The sequence below is a fragment of the Lactuca serriola genome, chromosome 5 (genome assembly GCF_051521515.1).
Source record: "Lactuca serriola cultivar US96UC23 chromosome 5, Lser_US96UC23_V15, whole genome shotgun sequence".
In the NCBI taxonomy this organism is placed as follows: Eukaryota; Viridiplantae; Streptophyta; class Magnoliopsida; order Asterales; family Asteraceae; genus Lactuca; species Lactuca serriola.
Genome location: NC_136412.1, coordinates 53,610,351 through 53,622,543, shown reverse-complemented (window position 1 = coordinate 53,622,543; position 12,193 = coordinate 53,610,351). Strand labels below are relative to the sequence as shown.

Genomic DNA, 12,193 nt, shown 5'->3' with positions numbered 1-12,193 from the left:
ATATGTTGTTGGGCCTAACATGTTCATTTCATGTTTATGGGGCCTTAGTGACCCATATACATGCTTTTTGGGCTTAAATTAAGCATTTCATGTTTAATTGGGCCTTAGTGGCCCATATACATGCTAATTAGGCCTGAATTATTCATTATATGTTGTTGGGCCTTGGTGGCCCATATAGCTGTTACCGGATCTCGTACATTCGATACATACTTTGGATTTGAAAACTTAAAACATACACGTAAAACATTATACAGCGTAAGACAATATACTAGTAATACATTGCTCGTGAACAAGTTGAGGATCTAGTGAGACTTGTCGGTTGACACCTTTGAGTGTATGATTGTAGCCTGTAGTTATAACCAGAGTCTCCTGGAGGGAGAGCGGAAGTTTGTGTATAGATCTATACGAGGTGACACCCCACACCTGAGTTGTTCGCTACAGCTAGACTAGGCCAGTCTAGGGTGACAAACCTTACCTTCGACAAGCCGACATTTAATACGCCATGACGGGCGAATTAGTCTTTATTAAGCATGGTTGTGACGAATCACATAAAGATCAATACCATTAGAATATTACGGAATACAAATACAAATCGTGGCGACACAAAGCGTACACATACTAATACCTAGTCTTAGGGATTTAAGACTACATTACTTTTATAATCAGAAAATATCTGATTTTTTGGGGAAGAAAATACATTTACACACCACCTTTAATTTACAACATAAACAAATAGGATTTCCGGGAACTTATTCTTACATATTTTCTACAATGTAAACCACACATGCATTAATACTTGATTTGATACATCATTTTCAAACTCTTTTGCAGAAAATATCATTTACTATCGATACAAAACTTTTCATTGAAATACACTTATGAACTCACCAACATTGTTATGTTGACCGTTTTTCAAAATAACTTGTATTCTCAGGAACTCGTTAAGCGGAAGAATCAACAAGAATACGGATTTTGTGTCGTGTACTGTTAAACCTCGTACTTTGAAGGTCATGATCCTGTAATTTAAAATATTGTACTTGATGTGAACAATGACAGTTGTATTATATTATGTATGGTGATGATGATGTTATGTTTCAATTATATTCATTGTAATTATATTTCAACATGAAGTCACGCATAAGCCCCCAGACGTTTCCGCCGTCTGGTTCGGGGGTGTGACAGATTGGTATCAGAGCATTGTTTATAGTGAACTGGCATATCTAATCATACTTGATATTCAACTATTAATGCAATGGGACTAAAACACTCTGAATAAAGTGCATACATTAAAAACTATAACATTAAAAGTCTCGGGAGGAGATGGAACACTATGATTAAACCCGAGCAGTTATGTAGTCATATTAGGGGTAAATATAGCCTGATCAACTATATTTATTCAAAATATGAACAACATGTGTTTGGGGGTAATCATAGCGGGAAATTGCCTTAGAAACTTACCTCGTATCCAAAACTTCTCAGGAATTCAAACACAGATAATTAAAATACTATAGAAATATTTTGGAAATACTATATGCATACATTTTCTTACATCGTCTTACACCCCTCGTGCAGACACTATGGCCGACTTTCATCATCCTGGAGATCTATATTTCCCCAATCAGGGAAATGATGGATGGTTAGAACTCGAGGAAGAACCCGAGGAAGAACCAAAAGAAGAACAAGAAGAGGAGCCCGTGGAAGGACCGGCGGAACCGGTAGCCGACTCGGACGAGGAGGAGGCAGAGGGAAACGACATAGATGACTCGGATACGGGGTCCGAAGTCATCAATCCTCCGTACATGGCCAGGGTGCCCCCATACCGGATGGGCCCTAATGGACCTACACCCCCATGGGCACACGACATTTGGAGATGAAGCCGCCAACAAGAGGTGCTGCCCCCATTTTGTATGAAACGGGACTACTACGATCTGAGTCACGAGGGACCCGCCGATCGAGCCTTGCCGGTGATAGTGAGGAGAATTCGTGACATCGGCGAGCAGGAACAGGCGACCGCTGACCAAATGGTGGCCATAAGAGCCACGATGAAGCGTACGGAGAGGATGACACACGACGTAGTCAGGGACTACTAGATGCGTCGGGCGGTTTTAGAATCCCGGCTTCGGGACGCCGAGCGCCACCTGGCTAGACTTCAGGGTGCATTCACCTCATCGTCAGCACCACCAGATCCACCCCGTCGCGATTAGCACCTGTTCATGTACTCCCGATATGATTTTCTTTTTATGATTTACTCTATGTACTATCGACCATATGTTTAAGTGACTACACTACTCATAGGGTCGTCATATCCAGGTTTAGTGAGTTGTCTCTCTTTGTGTCCCATGATGATCACCTCTGAAGGGAAGAAGATTGAGAGGTTTATCTGGGGATTGACTGCGCCAATCCAAGGGAATGTCATTGCGGCAAACCCTGAAATGTATGATAGTGCAAAGAGGCTGGCCAAGATTTTGTATGATCATGGCAACAAAAAGGGTGCCAAAACAGGAGAAGCGGAAGTTAAGAAAGAAGGTGAGAACAAGAAAAGGAAAAACAACAAGCGGAAAGGGAAAACAAAACTCTGAATCATCAAAGAAACAACAAACTGTGACTGTCCATGCTGCAACTCAAGCTATCACCACACCACATGCTCCAGCCTCATCCACACCAAATAATCCCAAGCAATACTCAGGGACCCTTCCTAAGTGCAGCAAATGCAATTTTCACCATCAGGGAGAATGTAGAGAGATGCATTGCACAAGCTGCAACTGACGGGGTCACATCGCAAGGTACTACAGGACATTTCCACAACAAAACCAACAGTCAAACAACAACAACAACCACAACAACAACAACAACAAACAACAACAACAACAATGTTGGGGCCAGCTACACCTACTATGGGTGTGGAGAAACCGGCCATTTCCGACGCAACTGCCCCAAAGCAAACAATTAGGGGGCAAGAGCAGCAGGAAAAATGTTGACAATGGGACAAGGCGAAGTAGTGCAGGACCCAACAATTGTTACTGGTACGTTTCTACTTAACGACTCGTACGAATGCATCTTATTTGATAGTGGAGTAGAGAGAAGTTTCGTTAGTAATAAATTCAAACACTTACTAAATCAACAACCCCAGAAGCTCAACGAAGCCTTCATGGTGGAAATGGCTAATGGAAAAACTGAAACAACCAAAGATATCTATGTAGGGTGCACATTAACACTAAACAATCACTCCTTTCAAATAGACTTGATGCCAATAAATATTAGGAGTTTTGATGTGATAATCCGCATGGATTGGTTGAGCCCCCACCATGCTGATATTATGTGTTGCGGGAAGGTCGCTCGCCTTCATCTCCCTAATGACGAAACCCTAATAATCTATGGCGATAAACTTGGCGCCAACCTTTGCCTTGTCTCGTGTATCAAGGCACAAAAGTGTCTACACAAGAAGAACTACACATTCCTTGCTCATGTGGTGGATAAGACCAAAGAAGAAGTGAACATTCAAGACATCCCAGTGGCATGCGACTTCCTAGATGTATTTCCAGAAGATCTTCCGGGAATACCCCCAGAAAGGCAAGTCGAATTTCGGATCGACCTTGTACCAGGAGCCACTCCAATTGCCAAATCGCCCTATAGGTTGGCTCCCGCTGAAATGCAGGAATTATCAAGCCAACTAAGCGAGTTGTTGAGCAAAGGGTTCATCCGACCAAGCTTCTCACCCTAGGGAGCTCCGGTCTTATTTGTCAAGAAAAAGGACGGTTCCTTCAGAATTCAAGTGATTTGACAAATTTACTGTAACTTCGCCAAGAATGCTAGATCTTCCTGATTCATGCCGAAAGACATTAGTCATACACTATTACTAAATAAGGATATTACTAAATAAATCATTGGTGGACAATATATAATGTGTTTCGGTTGTGGATTATGGAATGCTCATTGATGGAAAGTGTTATCCAAAGAACACAAAGATATTACTAAATAAATCACTTCAAACTCTAGGTCTCTTCATGGTATGAAAGAGTAGTATTGTGGACCTAGATTTTGGGGGGACATATTGTGTGACCTTAATGTAATAATAAATTAATAATATTATCCTAATTGTGTGAATTTTAGTGAATATTTTGTAATAACAACTCAAGAACTGACTTCATTAGCTCCCCGTTGATGAGCTTTAGTTAGATTCTTAATGGTTTAGAAATGAAAAACTCTCCCCTCTCTAAACTCCACCTTCTAAGCAGAATTTATTTCATGATATCCATTAGTAAAATTTTTTGGCTCACGAATCAATCATTAGTTTTTGTCTATAATATTTAGGACCATTTCATTTGAAACACAGGTAAAAAATGAAACTACACCTAGTTAATTTGAAACTGGAGTAGCAACAAATAAAATAGAGATAAGAGAACATCAATTACATCCAAATAATTTACTTAAAAACGCACTCATAACTTGATATATATCAGACATTCGATATTTTTTTCCCTAAAACCTCACAATGATACATTACTACGCATACTTGTCACCATGAAAACGAATAAAACTATTGTGTACAATCCAACAAATGTACAACTAGCTGTGTGTGTGTGTGTCTGTAATATAGAGCAAGTAGAATGGATAAGTACCTGAAGAGCTTGAAGACCAGAGAAGTTGAATTGGAGTCTTACGCCAGACGTAAAATCAATGGAGGCGGTGGAAGAGGAGGAGGAATTTATGTGTGCGATTTCCATCAACAGTACTAGAAATCGATGGCAATTTTGTTGAAATCGACAGTGGTTTTAGTGGAAATCGACAATAATTCTGATTCGTCATCAATCTTCACAGTATGTGTGTAAGTTCGATCTTCGGTGACGTGATTACGGGTACTCCGACTATCAAAGATCCACCATCGAACGATTTAGGCCTTCGGCGATCTACTGTTGCAATCGAACAGGAAAACGAATGACGTCAATCTCTTGGCTCATGGATTCATTGTTGATTCCGTTGGGATTTAGTCTTTCTTAGAAGGCACGATAAAGGAAGAGGGTGAGTGATCATCAAAGATATACATGGCAACATTGGTTATGGTGAGAGAGAAAGAGATTGGACGTTATTCTTAATTTAGCTTTTAGGATGAATTTATCTCATATTTTAATGCCAATAACACACCTGGGTCAAAAAACATAGATACCCTCGTGCCGCTTTTTTTTTTTTTTTTTTCAGTTATTTACAAATCTGCCATAAAAAATCTCAGCCCTCCATTTTTTGATCTCATGATTTAAAATTAGTTTTCGGGTTCTCAGAAAATTATAAGTTCTCAACGGATCTTACTCTCTCTCTCTCTCTCTCTCTCTCTATATATATATATATATATATATATATATATATATATATATATATATAAAATTGGTGAAAAGAAAAAGTAAAAGGTCAAATTAAGAAGTTGCGTACAAAAATAAACCGTAAAAACTAAGGTGTCGTTTGGTTCGCTGGAATCCATTGGAATTAGATGGAATTGGAATCTAATTCCATCACTTTCCTTTGTTTGGTTCAGATTTTCAAAAGGAATTGGATTCCTAAATGAGTCAAATTTTCCTTCCAAGGTGGGAAAATAAATTCCATCCCAAAACTTAAGGAATTAAAATTCCTTTCAAATGAGAATGTTGAATATTACCATATTACCCATTTTACTTTTAACGGTACATATGAAACCTCTCTATCACCGCCACCATCACCACCTCCGCCTCCTCCACCACCGCTATACACCACCACCACCCACCATAACCACCACCGTTACCACCACCCTCCACCCACTATCACCGTCACATCCACTACCACTGGCCACTGCCACGCGCTACCACCCTTGCCACCTCCATCACTGCACCACCTATCACCTCTGCCACTACTCATGACTGCCACCATCACCATCACAATTACTACCACCACCACCTTCATAACCTCCGTCACTACCCACCATCACCTCTGTCGCCATCATCGCCACTATTTCCACTGTCAACATCATTGGCACCATCACTTACTAATTTTATAAGTTATACATATATGTTATAAAACAAAGTAAAAAAAGGAAATCTTGTTATTTTATATTATTTCAGTTCCATTTTCTGTCAACCAAACATAATATAAAATTGGATTCAAATTTCATTTCTGCCAACTAAACATAATATAGAATTGGATTGCAATTCCTGATAGATTCAAATTCCTTAACAAATTCCAATTCCATTAAAAACATTCTGCGAACCAAACGACACCTAAAAAAAAATGTAATAATTTTTCTTACGTATATCCCTTTTAAAAATTACCATTTAGATATAAGAATTTTGAATTTGAAAAGGAAATATTGTTGGTTTTGATTTTCCTTCAAAAGTCTCCCATCCTCTTTTACCCTCTTCCAATCCTCACGCTTTCTTCTTCGTTCTTTTTCGAAACCGATTTTTTCTGGGTTTCAGTTTCAGTTTCTGGGTTCATTTCGAAAGCCATAATTCAAGAAAACGAAGATCCAGGAATGTATCATCAGTCATCTCAGCACTTTGATTTGGAGCAGGACAATGCTAATTTGGGTTTTGGCGGTGGAGAACCAACTTCATGGCTTTCCGGCGAAGATCTCCGACCTTCTTCTCCTTCTCACCGCCGTAATCTTTCCGCCTTTTCAAATTCCACCGCCACTACTGCCGCCGGAAATGTCGACCGTCTTCTCTTCAATGACCTTGTCGAGATCGTTCCACTCGTTCAGTCTTTGATTGTATGTCGCCCTCTTTCACTCACTTACACACACTACATATCCATGTATATGAATACTTCGATTTTTAGGCCTCTATTGAAATTCGGTTCGAATAAAGCAAGATGCCTCTCTTAATTTTCGATTTCTAATGTGTTCGTATGTATTTCGATTAAATTAGGGTTTCTTCATCTTTTGATTTCTTATGTGGTCATATACACTCGGATTCAATTAGGTTTTTCCTGAACTGGCTTTCCCCCCAAATGTTCAAACTTCTAATTTCCGAATGGTGTATATTTATCTTTGTAGGATCGAAAGGCAACCAGTTCATACACTCGTAGGGGGTCAATGATCTACACGAAGACACCTTCGAGAGAATCAATGTCTTATAAGGTAATTCTTGTCATATGGATGTAGAAATAGAATAACTCTTGGCTTCATTTATGGCAATTCCATAAGTTGCAAGGTTTACTCTTTTAGTTTTTTTAAATGATACCATTTTTATCCCATTTACTGCTTAACCATAGGAATGCAGTAAAAAATTCCTTATGTTTCTTGATTTACTTTTTGTCCAGATGACTGATGCAAAAGGTAGGAACGCTCAGTCAATTCCTGGAAAAAAACGCAGGGAAAATGGTGGTGGCAATGAACAAGATGGAGGAGCTGATGGGTTTTCCATGTTTTCCTCAAATGCAATTTTGACCAAGGAAAGGGAAGAGTTGACTGAATTGAGAGAGAAAGTGGAGCATCTGCAAAAACAGTTGTTGGAAAAAGATGAAATCTTGAAGTCAGCAGAAGCTTCAAAAAATGAAATTAATTCTGTTCATAACACACTTGATCAAATGAAAAATCAGTTGGCAGAAAAGGATTTGTTACTCCGCTCTACTCAGGCACAATTAGCCGATCTCAAGGTAAATTTGCAAAATTTCCTTCATCAGAGGTTTACAGGGTTATAATCGTCTTTTTACACAGATTAAACTTGCTGATAAACAAGCAGCTGTGGAGAGGTTACAGTGGGAAGCAACAACTTCCAATAACAAGGTGGAAAAGCTCCAGAAAGATCTGAATGCCTTTCAAGGAGAGATGTCATCATATACACTGTTATTCGAAAGCTTGTCAAATGACAATTATACCCTTTCGGACCAAGAGTATGATGATATCACACCCGATGATGCCCACCTTCCTGAAATAGTAAGCAAAATGCTATTTCATGCTATATATACATTCTTCACGATTTTTTTTTTTATATTTCTAAATTGATGTGTGATAATTTCCAGGATGATATGGATATTAGCAAAATGGAAGAGGCACAAGAAGCTTACATGGCTTCAATTGCTTCTGCAAAAGAGAAGCAGGATGAAGAGTCGATTGCCATGGCTGCCAATGCAAGGTTGCATCTGCAATCTTTTGTTCTAAGAAGTTGACTTTTGAGAAAGTCAACGATTTGGAGTGTTGTTATGGTGGATGTCATATCATGCAAACCCTACCTACCCTTTGGTGTAATCTTATTCTTTTAAAAGTTGTGTGAGTTGGGATTTCATATCCATTTGCAATACTTAAATTTTATCATTCTCTGAGTAAACAATGAAAAGAGAATATACTAACATGTGTGTATACAGTTTTTGTGTGAAATGCGAGTTGGGTTTGACCTAACAAGTGTCAAATTTGTCATAATTTAGTGTTTTTACTATGTCAGTTTAAGATAATGTTCACTTATGAATGACATGTTTGTTTTTTATGATGAAGTTGATTGAAAGATTGTAGCTTCATAAAGAAATCAAATAGTCAAGAATATAATATATTGAGTTTCCAACATATGAATTAATTAATGTGTACCAATTTGGTATAAAATACCCAAAGAATAAAGATTGTAATTTCATGAAACAATCAGCAAAAATCAGAAGGCTTGCCAACGTTTATATTCTCTTCTTTCAAGAAACTCAAAATGGCATTTTTCTGCCAACTTTTAAAGCTCCTGCATTCAGATTAAGGCCAAATTAAATTATCTTTAATTGTATCTAAAACAAACTTTGATAAAACTTGTGGACAAAAAAAGCTTAACTTGGAATCTTGTTAAAGAAAAATACTTACTTTTGATCAAGATGAGCAAGAACTTCACCCCCTGGGAAGGCTTTTTTTGTAACTTGATATGCAACTTTGATTGCTTCTCTCCATGTTCCACCTATTCCAGCATCTCCATTGTCTTCCATTAGCAATGAATACCCCGAAATTAGGTGTCCAACCCAAACATCGGTTTTCCTGAAAAAGAAGACACTTAGGTGTTGTTTCTTTTTGACTTAATGGACTTAACGAGGATATATGACTTAAGGACTTTTTTTTCTTATCTTGTTAAGTCTTTGTATGGGTAAACTTACATAACAACATCCATATGCCTTGGGACATAGTGTCCACCACCAAACCCTAGAAGGATTTTGCCTTTTCCATTATTTCTACACCATTAAGCAAAATAGTAAGAAATCTTGAACACTTTGTTCCAATGTATATACTTCAAACTTTTGTGAAAAAAACTAAGCCAAGATGATCATCAGTCATCACCTATGCCAATCTCCAACAGGAACCCCTCCATCGAGCCCCAGTCCTTTCCAAACTAACTTCAATGCAAAATTATAAACAAAGAATCATACAATATTCTTCATTAGGGATATTTTTTTTTAAACTCAAAAGGGTATCACAATTTACAAATATATAACAACATTATTATATAGCAAAGTCAAGATTATGCTCAAAGAGATACCGAACTAGAGCAATAGCTTGTGCTGCATCTTGCCTCTTCCAGTACTCTTCTGTGCTACCTAATACAATAAAAACATCAAAATTGTAGCATTAATGCTTTTCCAATGACTTTGATCAAAATCAAATGATCAATTTTCTTTTGCATACCAATTTCCACAAACATGGTGGGTGAATCAATTACAGGTCCATGATGTGTGGCCTCCAATGTAACCTATACCAAGAACAAAAGAAGATAAACAACAATATACAAGTTCATAAGAAGTAAAAACAAGAAACTTAATGCTAAATTTCTAGCATTATATGTACCTCAAATTCAGGAGTCAGATTGTGTGATTCAGCAATGACCTTTAAGAGTCTCAACCATGGCCCCATTCGGGTATTAGGAGGTGCAGCCCATCCAGGTTTGCCACCAGCTGGTGGCACCTCATCTTCTCTTAAATGAGGAACGCCTATAAATATAATATACTCCATGATTAACATCTAATGTACTCAACTCTTGAATTGATTCAATGGTAAATTAGATAACAGATGTACCGATTGGGTGAATGGTTAGTGCAGGTCGCTTTGAGGCAGCCGTGTGTCTGCTGAGAAATATAACGTCGTCGACAACCTCTCCGGTGGCAGCCTCCCACCGTTTGTCCAGGTGATCCTCTGTAATACTGGAGTTATCGTGTTTCAATAACCTTACGTATTTGTTCACAAAACTTGCCATGTCCTATACCAAAACTTTAACATCAAAACCACAGATTAAGATTGGAAATCGATAAGTAGGAGGATTTTGTTCGAAAGGTGATTTTGTATGGTTCATTTTGTTTGTGGATTTCATGTAATTGTGTTAACCAGAAGACAGTAGAACAAATTACGAAGATGAGGTGGAGGTTAACCTGAAGAAATGGACCGGGGTGCCAGCCCGGCATGGCTAAGAGGGCGGAGGCAGGGCCGATAGATGCCGGGTCAAGGGTGGTGGCCACCACTAGAGTCACCATCGCCCTTCTGGAGTGTGCCCCGGAACAATGTTTGCGAGAGGATGTGAGGGTAGGGAAACCAATTAGTCTTCGAGTTAAGGACGAAGGCATTTCGTCGAACGGGTGGGTGAATATACGATCTCTTTAGACAAAGGAAATAAGGTTTTGGAGTAATTTACAAAGTGAGTTTATTCACTAAAATATCTAAAAAAAATTCATTCGCATTTCTCCATAACCTCATATTCAAAAGCTACAACAAAATTACTTCCAATCCCAAAAAATATTAATCTATGATTTTTGTTTTGCAAAACGCATCCTTTAAATTTAACAACAAATTCTCATATTCTTTCAACGGTTAAAAAAAAAAAAAAAAAAAGGAGGATAACACTGATAATAAGAGAGTCTGGCGTTTTGCAAAACGCATCCTTTAAATTTAATAGCAAATTCTCATATTCTTTCAACAATAAAAAAAAAGGATTACACCGATATTAAGAGAGTCTGAGTTTGTTTAAAATAATGACATGCAACAATTCTAATGTTTAGAATAAAACGTTAGTGTTGTGTAATTGTGTTTCTCCTAGAAGAATAACCATTATTCATATCACTCAGTGAGGTGAGACGAAACAATATTGTTGGAAGCATTGCTTCAAACTTAATTTCATGATTTAACTGATTTTCGAGAAATTGTGATTTTCTTAAAGTTCACGTTGAATAATTTAATGTCATATTTGTAACAACTATCAGTAGAATTTAAAACTGTATGCTTGTAGGTCGGATATGCAATATGGTTCATAGCACTATCTTGGACTTCATATCTAGCTTTACACATTTGTGAGACCACTTGCATACCATAAAGATCCCGTTATTGATGGGTTTTGTACAAACAATCTTATGTGTGCATGCAACCCTAGAATTGGATCTATGTTTTCACTATTAGATACACAACATTATGAACACATAAAGAAACCCTAATGTGGTCTACTATTTTCGAAATTCACCAAGAAGGATAGATCACATACCTCTTGTTGTTATATTGCAACAACAACTTAAATCTTCAAACCCTAAGTCTTGAAAGCAAGTACCACAAGTGTAGTACCTCTAATGGCTCACAAACACCAAGAGCAAATGGAGAGGTAATAGAGAGAGGGAAGAGGTGTGAAATTCGTCCCTAGGAATCCTAGACAAGGCGTGGACGAATTTCATTAGCCAAGGGGTCTTTATATATGTGTAAGGATTAGGGTTTCAGTCCTTATCCTTATCTAGTTGCTTGCTCACCAAGTAACAATAAGATAAGCCTTGAAAACCCTTATCATTTATCCTTTGGACGATTTCAAGGATATCTAATCCCTTGAATTCGTCCACCCTATATCTAGGATAACCATTACCCTATTTTGTAACTATCACATAATTACAATTCAGCCCCTCTAGTTTAATTAATTACACTTGATCACTAAATTAATTCTTAATTAATTATTGACCAATATTAATTAAACAAATATGATTTCCCCTTTAATATATTATTCTTATAACATATTAATAAATCATAATAACCTCTTTCTCTATTATATCTCCAGTCAAGTTGCTCTGGTGAAGGCAACCCAAAATGACCATGCACAATCGGGTCAAGTACTTGACAAATATGGTTACGGGCTTAGACACTAATCCAACAGTCTCCCGCTTGGATAAGTCTAGTAACAAAAAATGCAAGTACAACTCGATTAGCAATCGTAGCTCTTAAACACGCTGTCGAACTCTGATCTTATCA

At 37.8% G+C, this 12,193-nt stretch overlaps 2 protein-coding genes across 3 annotated transcripts; one reads left to right on the top strand and one right to left on the bottom strand.

Annotated features, from left to right (window-relative positions):
• The first annotated feature begins 6,337 nt into the window (after positions 1–6,337).
• MPB2C (movement protein binding protein 2C) lies at positions 6,338–8,365 on the top strand. Its single transcript, XM_079000305.1, has 5 exons — positions 6,338–6,733; positions 7,019–7,102; positions 7,285–7,620; positions 7,682–7,900; positions 7,987–8,365. The coding sequence occupies exons 1-5, from the start codon at positions 6,497–6,499 to the stop codon at positions 8,131–8,133; spliced, it is 1,023 nt and encodes a 340-aa protein (XP_078856431.1). The 5' UTR covers positions 6,338–6,496; the 3' UTR covers positions 8,134–8,365.
• Positions 8,366–8,491: 126 nt separating this feature from the next.
• Positions 8,492–10,593, bottom strand: LOC145052481 (D-aminoacyl-tRNA deacylase-like). Of its 2 annotated transcripts, none has more exons than XM_079000307.1 (9): positions 10,348–10,593; positions 9,998–10,189; positions 9,770–9,912; positions 9,611–9,674; positions 9,470–9,522; positions 9,266–9,321; positions 9,085–9,159; positions 8,801–8,968; positions 8,492–8,684 (listed from the first exon to the last, which is right to left on the bottom strand). In XM_079000307.1, exons 2-9 carry the CDS (start codon positions 10,173–10,175, stop codon positions 8,597–8,599), a joined length of 825 nt encoding a protein of 274 aa, XP_078856433.1. In that variant the 5' UTR covers positions 10,176–10,189; positions 10,348–10,593; the 3' UTR covers positions 8,492–8,596. The 2 variants fall into 2 exon arrangements, with proteins under 2 accessions (XP_078856433.1, XP_078856432.1); XM_079000306.1 differs by having other exon boundaries at positions 9,998–10,178; positions 10,348–10,592.
• Positions 10,594–12,193: the final 1,600 nt, after the last annotated feature.

Coding starts and splice junctions, on each gene's coding strand:
- MPB2C (XM_079000305.1), top strand. CDS start 6,497: ATGTATCATCAGTCATCTCAGCACTTTGATTTGGAGCAGGACAATGCT. Junction 7,103..7,284: donor GAGAATCAATGTCTTATAAG/GTAATTCTTGTC, acceptor CTTTTTGTCCAG/ATGACTGATGCAAAAGGTAG. Junction 7,621..7,681: donor CACAATTAGCCGATCTCAAG/GTAAATTTGCAA, acceptor CTTTTTACACAG/ATTAAACTTGCTGATAAACA.
- LOC145052481 (XM_079000306.1), bottom strand. CDS start 10,539: ATGCCTTCGTCCTTAACTCGAAGACTAATTGGTTTCCCTACCCTCACA. Junction 9,523..9,610: donor CACCATGTTTGTGGAAATTG/GTATGCAAAAGA, acceptor TTATTGTATTAG/GTAGCACAGAAGAGTACTGG. Junction 8,685..8,800: donor CTTGCTCATCTTGATCAAAA/GTAAGTATTTTT, acceptor ATCTGAATGCAG/GAGCTTTAAAAGTTGGCAGA.